General features: G+C 45.6%; 1 protein-coding gene across 2 annotated transcripts in view; it reads right to left on the reverse strand.

The window, feature by feature from the left end:
- BMP6 (bone morphogenetic protein 6) overlaps positions 1 to 25,342 on the reverse strand; it is a 189,971-nt gene that overhangs the window by 52,540 nt on the left and 112,089 nt on the right. Inside the window, exons 2-3 of one of the 2 annotated variants that reach the window (XM_063451748.1) lie at positions 21,151 to 21,343; positions 18,146 to 18,294 (exon numbers count right to left, since the gene is read on the reverse strand). In XM_063451748.1, coding sequence (XP_063307818.1) covers positions 18,146 to 18,294; positions 21,151 to 21,343 — 342 coding nt within the window. Of the gene's footprint in view, positions 1 to 18,145; positions 18,298 to 21,150; positions 21,344 to 25,342 lie in introns of both variants that reach the window. The other variant, XM_063451747.1, reaches the window with a different exon arrangement.

The following is a 25,342-nucleotide window of genomic DNA, read 5'->3' on the forward strand; positions in this document are numbered from 1 at the left end:
ATTCAAACACAGCCCATGCCAATCAGCAGCTCCTCATAGAGACAAATTGAATCAATTCATCTCTATAAAGGAAAGAACAGTGTCTGCATGCAGAGGGAGGAGATACTGAATGTTTGGATGCATTTTAGGCAGCCATGACCCAGGAAGGATCTCTAACAGCTATCTGAGGAGTGGCCAGTAAAGTTATTACTAGGCTGTATTGTAAACACTGCAATTTCTCTGAAAAGACAGTGTTTACAGCAAAAAGCCTGAAGGTAATTATTCTACTCACCAGAACAAATTCAATAAGCTGTAGTTGTTCTGGTGACTATAGTGTCCTTTTAAAACTCTGTATTATTTTCAAACGTGCAAATCAAGTGCACATCCTTTAAAGGGACACTATAGTCACCTGAACAATTACAGCTTAATGTATTTGTTCAGGTGAGATCTATAGCTCCCTGCAGCCTTTCTCATGTAAACACTGTATTTTCAGAGAAAATACAGTGTTTACATTGATTGATAGGAATACCTCCAGTGGCCGTCACTCAGACGGCCACCAGAGGGACTTCCTATCATGCAGGGCCCTAAAAAGGCCCTGTACACGTCAGACGTTTGAAAATACGTCTGACGTGTGCTGGAGAGAGAAGGCACTGTGTGCGCGCCTTCTCTCTCCAGCCTGTCAGCAGAGGAGGGGGGCGGGCAAAGACCGCGAGCTGAGCTGTCAGTCAGCTCAGCTCGCGGCCAGTCACACCGCGCGCATGCGCGGTAGTGCGCTGAGGACTTCAGAGGGCGGCATGAATGCCACCCTCTGAAGTCTGTGCGCATGTGCGGCGAAGCCGCGCATGCGCACAAGGGAGCAATGACGCTTCCAAATGGAAGCGTCTGATTGCTCCCTGCTCGCGCCCGCCTATTTTGTCATTTTGACTAAATAGGGGGCGCGGCTTCACGAGGCTCCCGGCGCTGGAACGAAGTGAGTAAACAGGGGCTCCCTGGAGAGTCCCTTTAATGTTATGCCAGAATTATTTACTAGAACGTTTCGCATCAGAGATAAAACACTATGTGGCGAAACCGACCTCGCCACGTGTCCTTGGAGGGGGCTGATTGCCCGCCTCTTGCCTTTGGACTATGGACCAGACTTTATGGGAATGTGATACCCCAGATAGCCATACCATGCTGCCTATTCATATAATGAAAGACTATGGGAAAGACTTTAGCTCCATGGCAATTGTACTGTGTGAGTAGGATCTGCGCGCTATTCGGTAGTTTTGTGCGTGCAGATCCCAGCTATCTGGGGATAGGTGAAATGTCTGTGTGTTATGTGTAAATGTGACTTTATGTATTTTAAAGTGTTTTATGTTGTTTTGCAACCATGTGGTTAATGGAGTCTGCCTTTAGTCCTGGGTAATTGGATTACTTCTCTAATTAACTCCAGGGCAGAAGGGAGGAAACCAGGGTGCATTGTGGGGATGTTTTTCTGCCAGCCAGAAAGGAACAAAAGATACTTTTAGTAACTTTTGAACCCCTGGTCGGATTCATGCCATTTTTTAATATGTTGTTCCCCTGAATGGATTGATTGTGGATATGTATTTTTATGTGAATGTGATGTATGGTTTTAAAGTTATGAAAGTTGTGTAAAAGTATATTTTACACTGTATGCATAATGGGATTATGTGTCACACTAAGGGGAGGGGATGTGTGGGAGGTAACATCTATGTCATTGGTTCTTTTATGCCTCCCCCTGGGTGTGGCCTGTATGTGTGAGTTGGAAATAAAAGCCAGGCTGGATGAGCCAGTCCAGAGTTCCTGTTTTACCCTCAAAGTGATGTGTCGTCTCATTATTGGGGGGAAGGATTTATGGCATGCTGTTCCAGTTGACTGCTAGGAGTACAAGCCTATTCGTATGGTTCCTATTCAATGGTCTACGGCATTCATATGCTTGGGAGAATTTAAAAGGTTTCCCGGATTCGGTGATTGTGGTGTCTGCCAGAGTGCTTGGAGTCCTCAGGAAGCACTAGGAGCATCCATTAACGGAGGTACCCAGTCGGGGTGCCAGGCGATCCGTTACATTGGTGGCAAGCGGTGGGATGGCGTCCTAGTGCGAGGAGAAGCAGCTCAGAGACACTGGTAACGTTTGGAATTACAAATTGAGGGCAACGCTAGTATCCGTACAGCGCCCCTGGCTACAGCAGGATGGAATCAGCTAGTTTTTGGACAGCGTTCCATGATGAGGAGGAGGAGGCGGCCGCGGACTACAGGGATGCAGACAGAAAGGAAGTCTGGTATGATGCCCTGGAAGACGCCCAGTGGCGGCGAGGTGAGAGTCTCCCCAGTGATGAGCAGCGGCTACAGAAGCGTGTGGCGATGCGCATGTATCTATTGGGAGAGCAGCCCCTGGATGAGTGGGTGACAAGACTAGAGACCCTGGTATGGCGAGAGATCTGGCTAGACAACGCATACCAGGCCCTCTGGTGGCATACCATTCGACTTACCCCCTGGACGGCCGAGCACGACTTACCGGAGGGGGATGATTATGATGGCCCGGGTTTATTATGGGATGCCTTGGAGGACGACATTGATCTTGGCAGCACGGAGGGGTCTAGGTTTTGGGACATCTACGACTACCGGATGGGCATGTATGTCTGGGCTGACGAATGCGAGGTGAGCAAAGACATGACCCACCTGGTAACAAGGGAGTGGGAGCTGGAGCAGGACTACCAACACCTGCTCAGCTTCGTGCAGCTCCAACCTACCCGACAAGCAGAACCAGACCTCATAGACTGGTCCTGGAGAGACCCACAGATGGCAGGTGGAGATGGGATCGAGGTCTCTCTACTGGCCCTACAGGGATGCTGGGCAGTCGGCCCAGATCCCCAGCGGCAGGTTACAGTTCAGAGAGAGGAGCTTGTTACACCCTCTCTCCAGCGGCAGCCTAACCCACCAAGGGGAGACCGTAAGCCCCACACCAGCGCAGATGGGACCGTGGTCTCGGCGCCCAAGTTACAGGGAGCTGAAGGAGCCGTCCTCCCTCCCCAGCGGCAGTGTGATTTGTTGGGAATTGGGAGCCCGATCTCCATTCCCCAGCGGCAGAGTATCCAGCAGGGAATAGAGAGCCCATCCCCCTTTCCCCCACAGCAGGACTCTGTGCTGGGAGGAGAGACAGTCGGTCTCCCTCCGCAGAGACGGGAAGTATGCATGGGAGAGGAGATTGTTACCACCTCTCCCCAGCGGCGGATCATTAATGTACAGGGAATAGAGAGCCCAGTCTCCATTCCCCAGCGGCAGAGTGTTCTAATGGGAGAGGAGCTGGTTACCACCTCTCCCCAGCGGCAGCTTAATGTACCAGGGGGAGACTGTAAGCCCCACACCTGTGCAGATGGGACCGTGGTCTCTGCACTTCCAGCACAGGGGGTAGGGACGGTCGGTCCTGCCCCCCCACAACAGGGCTGTTTAGCCAAAGGGGAGACAGTCTGTCTCCAGCAGCAGAGTTGTGTAACTCAAGGGGAGACAGTCGGTCTCCAGCAGCAGAGCTGTGTAACTCAAGGGGAGACAGTCGGTCTCCAGCAGCAGAGCGGTGTAACTCAAGGGGAGACAGTCGGTCTCCAGCAGCAGAGCGGTGTATTTAAAGGGGAGACAGTCGGTCTCCAGCAACCAGGCTCCAACCAGACTACTCCCGTGGTAGTGCTGGCAACAGGACAGAGTACCGCTGGTCTCTGCCCCCTCAGCAACCTACCAAGGCAGCCTACCAGTCCCCCACACAGCCGTGGTGAGGCACCTGAACCTGGACAAGATTCTCCCTCACCCAGGTGTAGTAACTGTTTATTGTGGGTGGGCTGCTCTGCTGTTTCTGTCTTGTGGGTGGGCTGCTGGACTAACAAGGGCACTGACCGGCAGGAGGTCAAGTACCCTGTTAGTCTGGGGGGTAAAGGGGAGAAGTGTGGCGAAACCGACCTCGCCACGTGTCCTTGGAGGGGGCTGATTGCCCGCCTCTTGCCTTTGGACTATGGACCAGACTTTATGGGAATGTGATACCCCAGATAGCCATACCATGGAGCCTATTCATATAATGAAAGACTATGGGAAAGACTTTAGCTCCATGGCAATTGTACTGTGTGAGTAGGATCTGCGCGCTATTCGGTAGTTTTGTGCGTGCAGATCCCAGCTATCTGGGGATAGGTGAAATGTCTGTGTGTTATGTGTAAATGTGACTTTATGTATTTTAAAGTGTTTTATGTTGTTTTGCAACCATGTGGTTAATGGAGTCTGCCTTTAGTCCTGGGTAATTGGATTACTTCTCTAATTAACTCCAGGGCAGAAGGGAGGAAACCAGGGTGCATTGTGGGGATGTTTTTCTGCCAGCCAGAAAGGAACAAAAGATACTTTTAGTAACTTTTGAACCCCTGGTCGGATTCATGCCATTTTTTAATATGTTGTTCCCCTGAATGGATTGATTGTGGATATGTATTTTTATGTGAATGTGATGTATGGTTTTAAAGTTATGAAAGTTGTGTAAAAGTATATTTTACACTGTATGCATAATGGGATTATGTGTCACACTAAGGGGAGGGGATGTGTGGGAGGTAACATCTATGTCATTGGTTCTTTTATGCCTCCCCCTGGGTGTGGCCTGTATGTGTGAGTTGGAAATAAAAGCCAGGCTGGATGAGCCAGTCCAGAGTTCCTGTTTTACCCTCAAAGTGATGTGTCGTCTCATTATTGGGGGGAAGGATTTATGGCATGCTGTTCCAGTTGACTGCTAGGAGTACAAGCCTATTCGTATGGTTCCTATTCAATGGTCTACGGCATTCATATGCTTGGGAGAATTTAAAAGGTTTCCCGGATTCGGTGATTGTGGTGTCTGCCAGAGTGCTTGGAGTCCTCAGGAAGCACTAGGAGCATCCATTAACGGAGGTACCCAGTCGGGGTGCCAGGCGATCCGTTACATTGGTGGCAAGCGGTGGGATGGCGTCCTAGTGCGAGGAGAAGCAGCTCAGAGACACTGGTAACGTTTGGAATTACAAATTGAGGGCAACGCTAGTATCCGTACAGCGCCCCTGGCTACAGCAGGATGGAATCAGCTAGTTTTTGGACAGCGTTCCATGATGAGGAGGAGGATTTAAAAGGTTTCCCGGATTCGGTGATTGTGGTGTCTGCCAGAGTGCTTGGAGTCCTCAGGAAGCACTAGGAGCATCCATTAACGGAGGTACCCAGTCGGGGTGCCAGGCGATCCGTTACACACTACTTTGTTTGATTGGGTAGACACAATGTAGGCCTTTTTTCCCCCCTCTGGCTGAACCTGCATTGTGGCAATGCCTGCTACCTCCACCAGCACAGCAAATAAATTGCTAGTGTACAGCATTTGCACTCTGTAAGTCTGCCCCGCTCTTGGGCTGAAACAGGTGATTAAGTTGTCAATTGCCCACTCGCTCTCCCTTTCGACTTCAATTTCTACATTCCTTTCTTTCTCAATCGTCCTTTTTTTTTTTTGCCTTCTTTTTTTTTATTCAAGATAGGCTTTTATTCACATCATTTTGCATACATAAACAGTGGGCTTATTTCAATATAAGCTGTTGTACAATCATATTGCAGCATTACAGTGCAGTAAAGTCAGTCGTGATAGCAATAATATAATTACAAGTCTGGAAACCAACACGTCCATGAAGTGTACTACAGGTGCCATATCTGTATACAGGCGTTTATAATAAAGGGTGCGAATGTAATTTGACATACTGTGACATTGCCGACAGATATTACAAAATAAGTGGGCATTTTTATGAATGTGCTTAATGAACTTAAGAGTAACGAGTATATTATATATGTAAGTCTATCAGTGCTAACTTTAAGTATTTAAATTAATACTAATATAAGTACAGCAGGCTTAGTAGCACATGTCTTATAAAGATAACTAATAGTCGGTATGGGGAAGTATGTAGAAAAATTGCATGGTTGCAACTGTGCATCAGGCCTACCTGCTATCCAAGTTGTATGAGCTATGTGAGTTTTCAGGTTAACCTTTAAAGGCGAGTGTCAGCCCACAGTGTTTCGCTTATGTATGTCTGATTGTTCATTTTCCTTTGCTCTATCCTATTTCCTGTGTGTTTTCCTGCAATTATAAAGGGTATATTCCAAAAAAACTAAATCAATTTACAGGGTCACAGTTATGAACGTTGTGCCTTAACGTGCGGGAAGAAGAATGCAGCGAAGAAGAAGCAGCTCTTCTGTTTATCGCCAGCTGGGAGCCCCTGGGTTCTTATAATTTATCTTGTGGCAAAAACGGTGTCATTAACTATGGCGTATGGCCTACTCCATTCTACTGTTAGGCTTATGTAGCCATAGCCCAGGCTCCATATTAAGTTTGTACCAAGTATAACTCCCTCTAGCGCTCCAGGTAATCAGGATGTGATAGTATAAGAGAAGGGGAAATAAAAAAGATGGGAATGGTGCCCTCGGGGTTGTGGAGGGGCCTGTGGGATAGGGCCTGTGACGAAGTGCCCTTCGCCACTTGTGCCTGGAGAGGACTAATTGCCAGCCTCCTGCCCTGTGACTATGGCCCCTGGAAGATTTTGCCCTTTTAGATACTTTATTTGGGCATAGTGAATTTTATTAGACTGATTCTGGCCCTTTAAATGCTCTGACAAAGGATCTGCAGTTTTGCTATGCACTTCGGATGCAGAGTGTGAAGAAAACCCCTGTTTTATGGACTTAGTTTGACTGTTTTATTCCCCCCCTCTTAGAACACCAGTTAAAACCCTTAATAACTGTCATATTTTCAAACACTGTCTGACCCTTTTAACTGTCATTTTTTTTTGTCTTCCTCTGAGGAGGAGTTGTTTTGCTGCATGAGTGCTGTTGCTTTTGTGTACTCATTAAACAGACCTGCTTGACCCTTTCTTGAAGCCTTGGCTCATGTTTGGGGGATGGGATAGGTCTGCAGTGCTGATGGTGTCAGTTGGAGAGCTTGGAATCCTCGGCAAGCACTAGGAGCATCGATTGGCGGAGGTAGTCGGTCGGAGTGCCAGTGGGTCCGTCACAGGGCCCTACATGAAGATCCCCGGTTAGGTCCTCTTGTGAACCCCAGGGATCTTGGTCCAAGCACGTGCGGCCAGGTTATATTAATAATAAAAAATAAAAAAAAAAACACAAGTAAGTAATTAAGGAAATAAAATAAGTAAGTAAAAATAACTTCCTGATTTAGGTGGGAGCTATCCCTGCCTGAGTGTGTCACATGTAAGCTGTAGTATGAAGCCTCTGCGGGGCCCTGCCCAGTGCATCAACATCTGGCACCCAAGGGTGCCAACATATACATTAACACCCGGCTCCGGGTAAAGCCCCCCCCCATGAGCTTCTCGGTATAGCGGGCACTCGAGGTACCCCCAGTCCATGAGGCCCCCCTCTCCTAGAGTCCACTAACTGGGCGGCCTCTGCACCTCCACTGTCCCGGTGGAGTCTCAATAAGTAAGACAGGGTGCCTCCGTGGGCCCCCTCCATCGCCGGCCACTGCTCCTAAGCTTAGTCCATGCGGCCCCGCGGCCACCGGTCCACCGCAGCCCCCCACAGACCAGCCTGGCCAGGCTCGCAGCAACGGGAAGCAACATTCTCCATGTCTCCGGATCTCTTAGAGATGGAGGTCACTCCTGTCCGACCCGAGACAGTCCGGTAGCCATGATGCCACTGCATGTCGGCAGTCCTCTCGGCGCTCCTGAGTGATTTCTGGGCGGACTCCAGGGTGAGTGTGTTAGGAGTCATTTAATCCGTTCCATGACAAGGCAAGTAGGGGGCTCCACAATGTATGTCTGGTCTCCCCTGTAGTGGCTGAGTACATACTGGCAGAGCTGCATCCAACGTCCCGCAATTGCAGGCTGGTAACCGCAAGCCTGTATATGAAAAATTGCATCTTCAAAACAGGAAACAAGTTAAACAATTTAACAGGTGACCGAGATGACCCCCGGGGGTGCGGGGCCGCAGCGTGTTCTCTCCGGTCGCCTCTTGCAGGCGCTTTCATATCATGCTCATTCACTGAGCATGTGCAGAGTGCTTCCAGGCACAGCAATAGGCCTCAGGTTCATGCCATCATGTAGGCCCGAGTTTTCAGCTTCCTCACTTTTGTAAGATCTGCAGCCACCGGTTGGTCTCTTTGTGATGCTGGCAGGTTACTCTATTCAGATATCTTATTTTGCAGGGTTAATAGTCAGCTTGTGGGCAGAAAATCTGTGTTTATTCAGGCTTAGGACTGGAGCTGCATGAGATGGCTTCCTTTCCACTCCACGGCTGTCTGGCTGGAGTTGAGCGCTCCCTTCCAGCCGGTTACTTTATGAAGCTGAGTGCAAGCGCCTCCCCTCAGCGCAGCCTCTTCCTGCCGCCGAGGAGCCTCCTTCACTGGTGTCTGCCGTAAGCTGTGTTGAGGGGGTGGGGATATGAATGACATCATATCCCTGCTCCCTGTGTACCACACAGCACGGCTGGCGCCATGTGATGAGGCTGGGCTGCAAGTCAGGACTCCACAGAGCCAGTCACCTCTCAGCATACACCTCAAGGACCTGTATGTACAGTAGGTATGTAATTGTGACTGTCTGTGTGCATGTATGTATGTCTCTGTGTGCATGTATGTATGTGTGTATGTCTCTGTGTGCCTGTATGTATGAATGTCTCTGTATGTATGTATGTATGTATGTCTCTGTGTGCATGTATGTATGTCTCTGTGTGCATGTATGTATGTGTATGTCTCTGTGTGCCCGTATGTATGTATGTCTCTGTATGCATGTATGTATGTATGTATTGTATGTATGTCTCTGTGTGCATGTATGTATGTATGCCTCTGTACGCATGTATGTATGCCTCTCTCTGTACGCATGTATGTGTGCCTCTCTCTGTATGCATGTATGTCTCTCTCTGTATGCCTGTATGTGTATGTATGCCTGTATGTGTATGTCTGCATGCCTTTACGTCTTTGTATGTATGTTTCTGTATGCCTGTATGTATGTGTCTGTATGACTGTATGCCTGCATGTTTCTGTATCCCTGTATGTCTCTGTATCCATGTATGTCTCTGTATCCATGTATGTCTCTGTATGTGTGCACAGTGGTGGATCCTGGTTTTGTGCTGTCCTAGGCATGACAAAACTCAGGCACTCCCTCCCCCCCACCCCGCCTTCTAAATACACATACGCACTCACTGACCAGACACATATACACTCAGTGTCAGACACACACTTTCACTGACAGACACACATACACTAGCTAACAGACATACACACTCACTTACAGTCACTAACAGACATGCATACACTCTCACTAACAGACATGCATACAAACTCACTAACAGACACACATACTAACACACTCACTAACAGAGACAGACATGCATACACACTTACTAACAGACACACACTAACACACTCACTAACAGACACACACACTCAATAACAGACACACACAGATATAGTAACACACTCCCTAACATACACATACACACACACACTCACTAACAGACACACACTCACTAACAGAAACACACACACACTCACTAAGAAAATACACACACTAATAGACACACACACACTCACTCACACTCACTAAAAGACACACACACTCACAAATAGACACACACACACACACTCACAAACAGACACTCATATTTTAAAATTCAATCCACCCAGCCTCCTTACCTCTGGGAATGCTGGGGTGGATTATCACTTTCCCTGGGGTCCAGCGGGGCTGCTGGGCGGCCTCTTTTGCAGTTGGCGAGGGAGCATTAATCTTCCTGTTCAGCGCCGCGTAGTGATGCCGGAGCCGGAATGAACAGGAGGATTAGTGCTCCCTCGCCGCCCGCCCGGAAAGTGCCGCCGCTATCAGCCTGGGGGGACCTGAGGTGGCTTTTTTTACCGCCCCCCAGAAAGTGCCTCGGGGTAAACACACCCCTGTGTGTGCATGTCTCTGCCTGTATATCTCCGTGTGACTGTGTCTGTATTTCTCCGTGTGACTATTTCTGTATGTCTGTATGTCTCTGCCTGTGTGTCTATATGTCTCTGCCTGTGTCTGTATGTCTCTGTATGATTATGTCTGTGTTTGTATGACAGTCTACCTGTATGACTGTGGCGGAACCAACCTCGCCACTGGGCATTGGAGAAGCCTGTTTGCCCGCCTCCTGCCTGCTGACTATGGCCCCTGGGAGATTTGACCCTTTAAATACAGGATTTGGGCATGTTGTATTGTATTATGCTGCTACTGGCCCTTTAAGAACCATCTGGGGACATACTGTGGAGTTACTGGGTGGCCACCATTTCATGTATCAGAGGCACATGGCGAGAACAATGGATTAAGCACATGGTGAGAACAATGGATGGCGGCCATAGTAACTCACAGACACTGTTGTGACTTTTCTACACGGTGCCATCTCACCGGTATTTGGTGCACAAAGACATTGTGCAGTAGTTTTAAACTATACAACAGGGGACACATTATACAGTAATTATTTTTTAAATAATCTGTATATGTTCTGCGGAATCTGCATTAAACTGTATCTTCCAAACTACTGAACGGATCTGGGTGAATTTTGGATATGTGGTTCACCCAGATCTCCCGGTTCTGAGGATATACTTATATATATGGGGTTATTGCATGTTTTGGGGTCCCTGTGATATGTTTTATAAAATTGTATTTCTCTGTCTGTGATAATTATATTACCCATTGTGTTCAGTAATCATATCACAGGCAGAGGGGAGGATTTTGTGTGGGAGTATCTGTGTGTATTGTACGTGTTGATTGGTTGTTCTGTAAAACCCTGTGGGCAGTACTATGTTTGTGGATTGGGAATAAAAGAGGCTGTATGTGTCAGTACAGTCAGTTCTGCTTGACCTCAAAACTAAGTGTCGTCTCGTTATTGGGGGAATTGGATTGTATGCTGATTGCCAGGAATGTAAGCTGATTGTATGCTTTTCCTGTTCAGCTGTTTACATAATTCATATGCTTGAGAGCATTCGTATGCTGCTCCGGTTCGGTGATTGTGGTGTCTGCTGCAGTGCTTGGAGTCCTTAGGAAGTTCTAGGAGCATCCTTCAACGGAGGTACCCAGTCAGGGTGCCCGTCGATCCGTTACAATGACGTTGTTTGATTGTGTGCCTTAAAAAACAATGTCTGTGTGCCTCTATGATTGTGTAAGTATGTATGTCTTATTTCCTGCATATCTATGTCTACATGGCTTGGAAAAAAAGACACACAAAAGGATCTGGAGGGGAGGGACACACAAAATGGACTAAGGGGAGAAAAAGCCACATAGAGGGACTGTGGTGAAAAAAAAACAGGGGCTGGGGTAAGAGACACAAAAAGGGGATGGGTGTAAGTAAGAGACAAACAAAGGAGGTTGTAAGACACACTAAAGAGGGGTAATACATTCAAAAGAGGGGATATGAAACACTAAAGAGGGTAAGAAAGTAAAAAATTCAAAAGGGGGGGTTACGAGACACACAGGTGAAGATGCAATTTTTTTGTGGGTGGGGGGGAGGGGGGGGACGGGGGACACACCGCATCTGTGTAGCTAAAAATCCTTGCACCGGCCCTGACCACACGCACAGTACTCACTAGGAGGGGGAAGCTCCTTCCGTTCTGCGTAGGTGCGCCGGGTGTCACGTGACTACCCGGCGGTCAGTGTGAGAGCGTGCCGCCAGCAAGAGGCCGCCCCCCTTCCCTGCTCTAACATGCTGAATGGCAGTGATGGCTGCCATCAGAGAGAGACAGGGGAGGGGGGCATGGGTAGAGACAGGGGAGGGGGCTTGGGGGACAGAAATACATGGAAGAGGGCAGTGGCGTACACACAATCCATGGGGCCCCGGTGCAAAACTGATTCGTGGGCCTCCACCTCTCCTCCCCCCCTCTATCCTGACCCTCCCCCCCTCTACCTTGACCCTCAGACCGTGGTCCCCCCCGACACATACATACAGACACAAACACACACACACCCCCGACAGACACATACATACATACAGACACATACATACACACATGCAGACACATACATACAGAGACACACACACAGAGAGACAGAGACAGAGACACACACACAGAGAGACAGAGACACACACACACATACAGAGACACACGCATACAGAGACACACGCATACAGACATAGACAGACATAGACAGACACACAAAACAGAGACACACATACATACAGAGACACAAACATACACATACAGAGACACACACATACATACAGATACACACACACATACAGAGACACAACCACACACATACATACAGATACACACACACATACAGAGACACAGACACACACATGCATACAGAGACACACACATACATACACACATACATAGAGACACAAACACATACAGAGACACACATACACACATACAGAGACACACACACCTACATACACACATACAGAGACACATACATACACACAGAGACACAGACACATACATACACACATACAGAGACAGACACACATACAGAGACACACACACACCTACATACACACATACAGAGACACACACCCATACAGAGACACACACATACATACACACATACAGAGATACACATACACACACATATACAAAATGTTTCCTACCTTTTGTTACTTTCCCTGGGGTCCAGTGGTGGCTCAGCCTGATGGGAGTCAGAGTTCCCACTCGGACTCCTTCCTGCTTCCATCCGCGCGGGCTCTCTGTATGTTGGGAGGAGTGACCAGGGAGTCACTTCCTCCCAGCAGTGATGTAATCACAGGGGGCCCAGTCACGCTGTAAAAGCGCCCAGCGCTGACCAGGCCCCCTCACAATCCATTATTATCGGGTGGCCCTGACAGCATGGGCCACCCGATGGACCCCTTAACATGTGGCCCCGGCAGTTTGCCACGCGAGCCGGGGCTGCAAAACGTGGTAGCTCTTACCTGGTCGCGGGGGTCCGCAGGGCGGCCAGGCCCTCTGGAGTGACGGGCCCGGTCGCAGCTACGACCCCTGCGACCGGGGTATGTATGCTGCTGGGAGGGGGGCATGGGGACAGAAATACGTGGGAGGGGGGCATCGGGGACAGATATACATGGGAGGGGGGCATCGGGAACAGATATACATGGGACCCCTCCCATGTTAATAGTCAGCTTGTGGGCAGAAAATCAGTGTTTATTCAGGCTTAGTACTGGAGCTGCATGAGATGGCTTCCTTTCAGCTCCACGGCTGTCTGGCATGGGGACAGAAATACATGGGAGGGAGCATAAGGACAGAAAGACATAGGAGGGGGTATATGGGGACAAATACATGGGAGGAGGCATGGGGACAAAGACATGGGAGGGGGCATGGAGGCAAAAACATGGGAGGTGGCATGGGGGACAGAGAGAGACATGGGATGGGGACATCATGATGACAAAGAGAGGCATGGGGACAGAGAGAGACATAGGAGGGGGCATGGAGGACAGAGAGACATGGGAGGTAGGCATGGGGGAAGGAGAGAGAGACATGGAAGAAAGGCATGGGGGACGGAGAGAGAGACATGGGAGAGAGGCATGGGGGAGAGAGAGACGTGGGATGGTGACATGGCGAGAGAGATACATGGGGAGCAAGACATGGGGTGAGAGAGGCATGGGGAGAGAGACGCATGGGAGAGAGAGTGACATGGGAGGGAGGCATAGGGAGAGAGAGAGTGACATGGGAGGGGACAATGGGGGAGAGAGTGACATGGGAGGGGACATGGGCAGAGAGAGAGTGACATGGGAGGGGACATGGGGAGAGAGAGAGAGTGACATGGGATGGGGACATGGGGAGAAAGAGTGACATGGGATGGGGACAAGCGGTGGAGAGTGTGACATGGAAGGGGACATGGGGAGAGAAAGTGACATGGGATGGGGACAAGGGGGGGAGAGAGACATGGGAGGGAGGCATGGGCGAGAGAGAGACATGGGAGGGAGGCATGAGGGAGAGAGAGACATGGGAAGGAGGCATGGGGTAGAGAGACACGGATGGGTGGGGGACATGAGGGGAGGGAGACACGGATGGGTGGGGGACATGAGGGAAAGGGAGACACGGATGGGTGGGGGACATGGGAGAGGGACATGGATAGGAGGTAAGGGACATGGGAGGGAGACTTGGATGAGAGGAGGACACGGGAGCGAGATATGAATGAAATGGGGAAGGACATGGAAGAGGAACAGAGAGATGGAATTTGGGGAGAGACATGGATGAATGAGGGAACGAGATATGGATGAAGGGTGGAACGAGATATGAATGAAGGGTGGAGCAAGATATGGATGGAAGGGGAACAGAGAAATGGAAGTGTAGGAGAGACATGGAAGGGAAGGAAGAGAGATGGAAAGAAAGGGGATAGAAGCGAGCGAAGCTGAGAGTGCAACAACACCTTACCCTGTCTGGAGATTGCAGAGGGACTAGAGAGTGAGTGGAGCAGATAGTGTGGCTACACCTAAGGTGTGACACCTTACTTACCTGGCTGAGACTGCAGTTTGCAGAGGGACTGAGGGAGCGACTGAGACACTAAGTAACTTGAAGTAAAGCTTTTAGATAGATTAAAAGCTTTTAGATAGATTAAATTCATATTATATGAGAGTGAAACATGTCATTTTAGTTTGTTTTGCTCTAGGATTCACCAACTTTCATACAGGTCACAGGCAATGGTGTATCCTGGTTTTGTGCTGCCCTAGGCAGGACAAAACTCAGGCGCCCCCTCCCCCCCCATCCCCACCCAACCCTTCCACGCGCCACCCCCACCCAACCCTTCCACCCTGCCCCGCATTCTAAATATACACACAAACACATTCACTGACAGAAACACATACTCACTAACAGACACTCATTCACTAACAGACAGACACACACTAACAGACAGGCACACACTGACAGACAGACACACAGACAGACAGACACTAAGAGACACTAACACTAAGAGACAGACACACACACTGACACACACTAAGAGACAGACTAACAGACAGACACACACACTAAGAGACACACACACACACTAAGAGACACACACTAAGAGACACACACACTCACTCACATTAACACTCACTTTTTTTATTTTATTTATTTAACAACCCCCCCAGCCTCCTTACCTTTAGGAATGCTGGGGTGGGGGTGGGTTCTCCCTCTTCCTGGGGCTGTCGTCGGGCTGCTGGGCTGGCTGTTAGGCGCGGGCGGCACTGGCGAGGGAGCAGTTTCCCCTGAGCTCTCTGCTCAGCTCCCTCGCGCGCCGCCCGCAGAGTGAGGCTGGGAGGCGGAGCCGGAATATGACGTCATATTCCGGCTCCCAGCCTCACTCTGCGGGCGGCGCATGAGGGAGCTGAGCAGAGAGCTCAGGGGAAAGTGCTCCCTCGCCAGTGCCGCCCGCGCCTAACAGCCAGCCCATCCGGCATGTCAGTTAGCCGCAAGGCTAACAAGGCATTTGCCCTGGGCGTCTGGGGGCGGCTTTTTTTGCCGCCCCCTGGAAAATGCCGTCCAAGGCAAATGCCTTGTTTGCCTCGCAGCTAATACGCCCCTGGTCACAGGCAGCACAGATAACCAGTTACATTATTCTATCTACTCATCAGGTTATTACTAAGAAACACAGTAGCACCGTACACAGCCAGCACAAAATCATCACACATTGACAGCACAAAATGATCACACACATTCTCATCACACAGAGCCAGCTCAGTGCTAGCACACAGTTTCCATCACAGCCCAATATCATCACACAAACTATTCCTATCACATGCAGTTCCCACTATACTCAGACAGCCAGATATATCACACACAAACTGTAACCATTTCACTCAGACAGCCCAATATGCATTCCCCATTTCATCCAGACCCCAGTACATCACATGCAGTTCCCACTATACTCAGACAGCCTGAGTTCAACTGTCACAACCAAGGTATTTATTAAAAAAAAATGATACCAGTAAAGACTCCAGCTTGTAATATTGTGCAAGGCCTGAGTGCCCTGGGGCAGCTGTGTGATGCGGCCTTTAAGAATTTAGCCGTGGCGGAATGTAGATGCGTCACCAAGAATGTGAGAGAGCACTCTCGTGGCCAATGTAATGTCTTTGTTGCCACTGGAAATTTCGTCCAGCATCTTTTTGCATGGTACATGCAAGAGGCTGTTTGAAGTCCTGGGCAATCTAAATGCCGGGGTAAGTCCTGGGTGCTGTAGCAAGTCCTGGGAGTGCAATCTGTGTGCTCGGGTTAATATATGCCCCCACTATATACAAAGTGTTATGTCCCACACACTGCCCTGATATATACCCTTGCACAGGGCAATTCAAATAACCTTGTGCACATACTGGGGCCTATATATTGCCCTGTGCATGGGGTATATATCAGGGCAATGTGTGCGGTATCACCTTGTGTAAATACTGGTAAAAAGGTGTGATGTGCCTGTGTTAGGCTTGCAATATGGTGACAAGCATTCCACTGGCACATTAGCATCATCACCAAAGTGTAAATATATATGTATGATTTAAAGCTGATAACAGATTCATTCGAGCAGTGCTTCCCAAACCCATTCTCATGGCCCACCAACAGTCCAGGATTTATGTATTTCCCTGTTTTATTCCAATGGAGATACTAACAAAACCTGGACTGTTGGTGGGTCTTGAGGACTGGTTTGGGAAACGCAGCATTAGAGAAAACCCTATCATTGGCATTATTGGGAAAGCATTGTATAAGAAGATTTGCAATTTCATGTGCACTAACTGATTGAGTTCTCCTTGTAGTGGTTTCATATAGAAGGGGGGGGGGGGGGGAGGGGCTTTGGGTGACTGGCAGGACTCAGGAACTTCCAATTCCTCTTTATTCACTTTTTATGGGACATGGAGGGTGAGGAAACAAAATGTAATGCTAGATTTATTTCTTTAGCCTCCCTTTACATGGTGGAAAACTTTGATCTAATACATTTGCGTTTTTGTTTTTTCATGATAGGGGAGAGGGGGGGGTGCTGTTATGGTTCCTCACCAAGGGCGCTGGAGACCCTAGGTACGCCTCTGAGTCAGAGTGGGAACTCTGACTCCTATCAGGCTGAGCCACCCGCACCTAAAGGGTAGGAAACAGGAGGATGACTAAAACATTTTGTATTAGTCTTTATATGTGTGTTTGTATGTATGTGTGTGTATGTCTGTCTGTGTGTCTGTATGTGTGTGTGTGTGTCTGTCTGTCTGTATGTTTGTGTCTGTGTGTGTATGAGTGTTTGTATGTGCAAGTGTGTCTGTATGTATGTATGTATGTGTGTGTGTGTGTTTGTATGTGTGTGTGTGTGTATGTCTGTGTGTCTGTATGTGTGTGTGTGTGTATGTCTGTGTGTCTGTATGTATGTGTGTGTGTGTGTGTGTGTGTTTGTATGTGTATCTGTTTGTCTGCATGTGTGTGGGAGAGATGTATGGGAGGAGGAGGGTAGACGTATGGGGAGGTTGTGGGGAGTAGACGTATGGGGGGGCCTAGGGCAATTTTCGTACCAGGACCCCATGGCTTGCAGCTTGGCATAGGGGGAGAGGTTCTTGGCCTTCTCCATCTCAACCATTGCGTACAGGAAGGAAGGAGAGGCATGGAGTGGCCACAACCATGCTCGCACTCAAACATAAACAGAAACTGAGAACTACTGTACTACTTTTTCTGAAGATGGCCTCTTTAGTAAAGACAAAAATATATCTGTCAATATTATCAGGGGTTGTACCCCTTCAGCTCTGTAGTCCTTCAAAATTCTGTGTGCTCTGTCATTGCACATGGACTAAAATCTCTTCCCACGGCTGTACACATTTTCTATTACATAATAAAGTTTTGATCCACAAATAAAAAAACAAACTATTTTTGTGTGTGGAGAGCAACAGAGTAATAAAGTGGATGTTGTGTTAGAATTGGGCATTTGTGTACGTATCTAGATTATGTCAAGTTATCAGATCTATTGTTTTCATCGACATAAGGATGGGAGCTACAAGAATGTTTACAAAAATCAATGGAATAAAATATGACTGTGCTGATGTTTTACTTCAAGAGATTAATTTCCATCTTGTTACCATATTTTGTAAAGAGTCAGGAAACAAGGAGTTGTGAAGTCCATTTGTATTGGTACAAGTGAAGATGAGATTATTAGACACAAAGGTATGCTCAGTTGATCTTTATATCTTATGTATTTACAATTTGTTTAAAAAGGAGTAGATATTTAAAAACACAACTTACCATCCCTCGTTTCCACGCTAAGCTGTAATCCAAGATTATGTCGGGGGTTCATAACCCACAAATTGCTAGTTGCAGTGATATCAAACTCCAGCCAACCTTCTTCTGAAGCCCATACTGTTTGTGTATCCAATAAGAAAAAATCTAATTCTCTGCTGTTAGAAAAAAGAATATGTAATGTAATGTTTCACACATTGATCTTCTCACACTAGATAACATTTTCCTTAAACATGTCCATTGTAAGTATTAAATGCAATTAGATTTCCTAAAAGAAAGGGGCTTGTTGTACAGAGATGGGTTATTACACTGCGGTATAGCAAGGGAGTGTGGGAGTACTTTATTTTCTATCTCATCCCTCCATATCCAAAAAATACATAGGTTATATATCATAAGTATCTACACTGTCTTATACAAACACACACACACATACACACAAAACACACAATTAGCTGCAGGCATAGACATATTCACACACATAATTATCAAAACACCCTCACACACACTGAATTAGCCACATTGTTTTACAATTTAAAATAACGATCAACTTGAATGTACTGCCACTTTCTTAAAGGGTTACTTGAAGTACCATGAACACTTCAGTGATTTGAAGTGGTTATGGTGTTTGGAGTCCGTATGCATAGCATTTCAGAAAGAAACACAGTACACACAGAGATAAAAGACTTTGCTGCCGGAGGTATAAGTCGACCTCTGACAGCGTCATTACGACAGCGACAGCATCATTATGAGCCCGGAACAAGCATTCCAGGATCCTAATGTAAAATCTATGCATAAAAAGCATCCACCGTCAACATGCATAGCAGGCTGGCGACCGACGAACAATAGCGGCATGGCTGCTGCCCTAAGCAGCCCTCTATCAGTCCTGCCTCTGGGACATCGCTCCCCCAGCAGTGAGGGGCAGAGATGTCACAAAAGGAGGATCAGACCACAGGGAGAACTTAGCACAGGATCGCAGGAAAGTTTTTTTTATTTTTTTTAAACTGTTTCTTTTGTTACAGCAAACATTTAATTGACTACACAATTGAAACACTGTGAGGTATTTTTTTTTTGTTTGCTTTTTTTTCTAAAGAATGCATTGCGGGAATTGATGTGAATTGAAAACTGAACTGCAGCATTTAGGCCAAAATAGCATAGTTGGAAAAATAACTAAGTTGGATATTGTGTTTTCCAATTTTTAGACTATTTTGGCAAAAATATTTAAATTCTGTTTTCAACTCTCCAAAACTCACTTTTCACTAGATAATCCTGTATGTGCTTTTAAATGAACACTCCAAGCCTTGCAACCATTACAGTGGTTCTGGTGTCAAGAGCACGCTGGCACCATTCCACATAATCTCTAGTTTGACAGTGATCTGGTATCTGCCAGGTGCCTGTCTTGCATATGTTATTTTTAAGCAGGAGAAGCCAGATGACAATGTAAGAATTCAATCATTAGCTGATAACATCCATAGAACGCTCCCAGACAATGAATGAGTTGATACCATTCCTGTTTTTAACAAAACAGACATTCAGATTCTTTAGCTTTGAGATAACCGTAAACAAATATGGGCTTTGGCATTACCCAGGTAAGTGTCAAACTGTGCTCAAGCAATGGTTCCAGGCCACACTTGGTACCATAACCACTACATTGGACTGTAGTTGTTGTGGTGTTTCGAGTGTTCCTTTAAAGGAAGGATTTATTTATTTTCCATTTTTTCAGCTGTGTCTTGCTTGATGGGACATGTAAGAATAATGCAGCTTACAAACACACGTATGGGTATGTTAGTGTGATATTGTTTGTTTAATTTATTGCCTTTCGGAATAGGTTTATAATGTATTATTTATATATGGCACTGGGTTAACTCCAACCTTGATTATCATTCTTAAAAAAAAAATGGTCACAAACTGAAAGTTGATTACATTGTAGTTTTAGAGATAACTGTCTTAGTTCTTGTAGAAATAAAAACAAAATAAAAAAAATAATAAACACAGCAAAATTGTCTACCCCCATCTTCAAATATTCTGGCTAAAATTCTTCTGGCCACGTCTTACGATTACCCAGGTGTTAAAACAATTGTTACACATCACTGGCACATTAGTGGGATGTTAATTAAATGTGTTAATAAAAAAGAAAATAATCTGCTAAACCTCTCTGTATATGCCACATCAAAAGCAATAGTACAGATGCAGCTTAATCTTATTTTAATTGAAATAGGTTTTCTGCATGTGTTTTTAAATAGATGTAAAACTTAAAAAAAATATATATATAAATTAGGGGTGCGCGTTATACTCGAATAAATATATATCCCAGGACCGCCGGGCTCATTACAAGCCCGGCGGTCCTGGGGGGGCAAGCAGCAAGCGTTTACTCACCTCCGTGCGGCTCCTCCAGCTTCCCAGTGACATCGTCAGAGCTGGCCGCGGGTCTCGCGAGATTTACACTGGGAAGCTGGAGGAGCCGCACGGAGGTGAGTAAACGCTTGCTGCTTGCCCCCCCAGGACCGCCGGGCTTGTAATGAGCCCGGCGGTCGGTATTATCGAGCACCCACTCGAATATTTATTCGAGTATAACAAGCACCCTAATTTTAGATTAAAAATCGGTATAAAATTTTATACCGATTTTTAATCGAAAATTAGGGGTGCGCGTTATACTCGAATAAATATTATATATATATGTATTGTAAATGGTATATGTACTAAAGTACGACAAAATATATTCACAAATAAATATTTTTACGGTTTGCACACTTGGGCTCATTTCCATTGTTATTGGTAAATTTTACGGCCAAGTTAATCTATAGAACGTTTTTCTCTAAAATTAGCATATGGTGGCTATATCCAAACTACAAAGTCCTACCATTAGTGACATATAAGACTTTTAACGTCTCCAAAAGGATAAAGTACTTCTAGATATTAAACAAATGATTTCCCTTTTGCAATTAACATTAAAATAAAAATTATTATTAATTAATAATTGTAAAGAAAAGAAGGAAAACTACTTCTACAAATACCTGGTCTGCTTCTCATTTAACACTTGATAAATACTGATTAAGAATGTTTGGTTCTCAAAGCCTCCCAGAACGCAGTCCTTGTATATCCGGAATTCAGCAGCAGTCACGGCCTCTCCATCTGGGATCTGAGATAAATTAAACTTGAATTCTTTTTGAAGTCGTAGTCGCGGTGACAGTTCTTTGTCATATTCAACTATAAAAGAAAGAGTAGGCTGTCCATTAGCTTGTCTTCTCAAACTCTATAAATTAATGGAATACCATGCAATAGACAAGAAGAGGATCAGTAAATGAAAGGGCTGTATTCATACAAAACTATTGTCAGTAGTGCTTCAGGGGGCATGGAACAGGTATAGATAAATATATTCAAAGCACAAGTGCATTTACATTGCCTAAACATCATAAAATACATTAAACCCATTCAATACAAATTCTTTCTACGTACAAGATCCAATGCACTCACTCATTCCATAAACAGCAATTTCAAGTCTCACAAATGTTATTAGTATTTTTTTTTTAAAACAGCTCACCTAGGCAAATATAATATGGGTTTAGTTACAATATATGATCACACATTGCATACGCCTGCCATAGCATCAATGTACTCCATTCTTGACTGCTAGAGTAGGACCTTCTTTGCATGATGTCTAACCCTTAGCTTCCCAGCTCTATGGCATTTTATATCGCTAAGTGTTTTTTATCTGGTAGGATGGTCATAGTTTGCAACATCTTATCCAACCTCAATAACGGCAGCATCATCCTTAGAATCAGTTTCTAGTGCTTCTGTTCGTTCCAACATTGTCAGAAAATTTGCGGAGCAATTTTATGATTACTGAGACAAAGCACATTTCAAGCAATTTTTTGGATACTGCATTTCACAGTGCATTTTTGTGCATCATCTAAATGCTGTTCTCGTGCATCTTTCTAATTCTTAGATATCACATAAATTGGGACTGGCCCTTTAAAGCCATGCAACTCATTTGTTTTCGTGCACTTGAGTGGTTCTTGATCATGTGAATAGTCCCTCGTGATACATATTATTCTCTGTTGTGACAACAGATGTTTGCTGACATTGTTCAGGGGACAGCCAAATTATGAAACATCCATCACTTTATTTACTTTACCAAGGGTGGGGGTATTCTTCTCCAGTGGTCCAGTAAAGAATGGTGGCCTCCAAATGATGGCAGAGGCTTCCAAACTTTACTCTCTTCCCAACATTTTAATTTTCAGAAAAAAATGGACATTTATTTTCAGCGGTGTTAGTGGGGGTGTGGCTGGGGGAGGGGCTGTTCTGAGAAACTTGGCAACTTTCTAGTAACAATTTATGCAGCTAAAATGTAATTTAGAAGAAGAACAATGTATCTTACATGAACTGATTACTAAACACATAGGTTGTAAGTTTAAATAAACACTATAGGCACCCAGATCTCAATGCAGTGGTCTTTATCTCAAGGCAGTAATCTTGGTGCCATTTGCCCCTCCCCCCCACCCCACCTTGTTTTTACTCTGCAGTTGAAAACATTGCTGTTCTGCAGAAAAGCAAGGTTTTCTTCGCAGAGTTAAGCTGCCTCTATATCATATTCACAGTTACTAGAGGCGCTTCCATAAAATTGCATCTGAACGGCGCACCATGTTATTATGCCACACATGGACACAAGTCTCCGAGTGCTTTCGTGTGAGATTGGCTGAGAACATCAGCACTGATGATCTGAGCCAAAGAGATGGAGTTTTATGGAGATGACTGAAAAGTAACTATAGCACCTGTTTTTCTAACCCTGGACCGATCACCTAAATATTTGTATTCCTAATGCTATAACGTTCCTTTAAAGTCAAATTACTGTGAGTATTATTGCTGTGAAGGTCTGTCAGACACGCCAACAATATTGAGCTCCTAGAAAAGAGGGACATTAGGAAAGAAAAGAGGGAAAGAAGAATTTGGGTCTAACATAGGGACACTTGGGAGGTATGAAATGGAAAGGAAGGGCATTATGATAAACAGCCTAACATAGGGACTGCACCTCCTAAATAGGGATACTGGGGAAGTATGAAATGGACACTCCATAAATGGTATTAGGCTGTTTCCTCTGAAAAATTCCCTTGCATGCTCCTAATTGTATCTTAATTTGCACAGTCGATGCTCCCCTGTCCATATATTCAAACCTGTCACATTGCTGTGTGTATGATGACTCACAATAAAGCCCATACAATTTATAAACTTCCCTTGTACACATAATCTTCATCCGCTAGCCCCAGGTGAAGGTGATAAACAGAAGTCACAGTAGGAAACATTACGCAATCTACCCCCAAAAGTAGAAAGCAAAAGTCCTAGAAAATTGGCTATTAGGCAGGATATAGAATACCTGTTCTGGTGTGTCCAAGATTAGTGGGACAGCAGCTGCTTTTTGGGATCCTAGGAGTACTTAGGCATAGGAAATACATGTCCTAAAAATACTGTAGATTGTGACTCCTATCCTCCTCAGCCAGGATGTGCATTTCTGCCACTGTAAGGTGTATTGGCTTGTGAGTAGTTGAAGTTATCATACTATATAATATATGTACATCAGATTAAATCCCATCCGTCAGCATGGAACAGACATTTTCCTTTACAAGCCTCACTAGTTCTTTCCTACAAAGCTCTTCACACAGATGTATTTCATCCACTTTTTTGGCAAATATATTAATATTGGTTTTCACTCCAAATATATTTAGCTGAGGCTCCTGGGAATAATACAAGAAGTTAAAACCAAAACAGGAGCTGTGATTCTGTAGTGATGATTCCATGAGGTCTGTCCAAGGCCCAGATACCTTATGACCACAACTGTGTTTAAAGGGGTCATGACATTGCAGCTTCACTGCCACACAGCCATTTTACATTTACTTTTTCCTTTACTTGTTTCAATATTAAAAATATATATATATATATTAATGTTTAAAATCTTCCCGTACTTCATTGATGGCTGCAATTTGCTGTGCTTTGTTTCTAAATTCACAAAAGCTCCAATGTTTAGCTACACAGCCAATTTGCTAAAATTCACACCATCCATTAAGTTACCCAAGAGTTATCACGATTTTGTTTAAAGTTCTAAAATTAAAAAGTAAAGTAAAAATAAAGTAATTTAAAACAGGCTTGTCCGTTGTAAAGCCGTGTCATGTTTGCTTCCATAAATAAACATCGGGAGACATCGGGAAGAAAGGGAGCTATATTTCCCTTTCCTTCCTCTTCATGCTGTCGTCAGCAAAAAGAAAGATGATGCTATCATAAGCTCCTCCATCTTTGTATTCTCAACACTGGTCTATGGAAACACTACTCAAGACTTTGGTGTCTTCCTAAGAACATCTCATGCTTTCAAAATGAGATGCTATAGGGAGCTATTGTGCATTGCGCAAGAAGTGTCAAGGATGAATTAGCATTCAGAAAGACACCATGAGTAATTTGTTTTTATTTAAGAAGATGGATGGTTATGAACCATTCTTGCATATTTTATCTGTGCCATTGACCATCATTAGTCTGTTGAATCCAGATTTAATCATGTCTTATATTATTATTATTATTATTATTATTATTTTATTATTTATATAGCGCCATCAGATTCCATAGCACTGTACAATGGGTGGACTAACAGACATGTAATTTTAACCAGACAACTGGACGTACAGGAACAGATAGGTGGAGGGCCCAGCTCAATGAGCTTACATGCTAGAGGAAGTGGGGTATAGTGACACAAAGGGTAAAAGTAGGGGTAATGAAAGAGGTTTCTAGAAAAGTATTCATTGAGGGCTTAGTAGGTCATTTTTGACAGTTGCAGGAGAGGAGTCATGGAGGGTGGGGGATAAAAACCTGCTAACCGTTTAATTGATATGCTTTCTTGAAGAAGTGAGTTTTCAATGATGTTTTGAATAAGTGGAGACTGGGTGAAATTCTTACGGAGAAGGGAAGGGAGCTCCACAGAAGAGGTGCAGCCCTGGAAAAGTCTTGGAGGCGAGCGTTAGAGGCGAGCGTACAGACAGAGGATATACGTAGGTCTTTGGCAGAGCATAGGGGCCTAGACGGGACATACTTGTGTATTAGGGAGGATAGGTAGGTTGGAGCAGCATTATGTAGGGACTTGTAAGCAAGCACCAGAATTGTAAATTGAGCCCTATATCTAACTGGAAACCAATGCAGGGACTGACAATACATGACAAGATATGACAA

This window comes from Pelobates fuscus, chromosome 4 (assembly GCF_036172605.1).
Source record: "Pelobates fuscus isolate aPelFus1 chromosome 4, aPelFus1.pri, whole genome shotgun sequence".
Classification (NCBI taxonomy): Eukaryota; Metazoa; Chordata; class Amphibia; order Anura; family Pelobatidae; genus Pelobates; species Pelobates fuscus.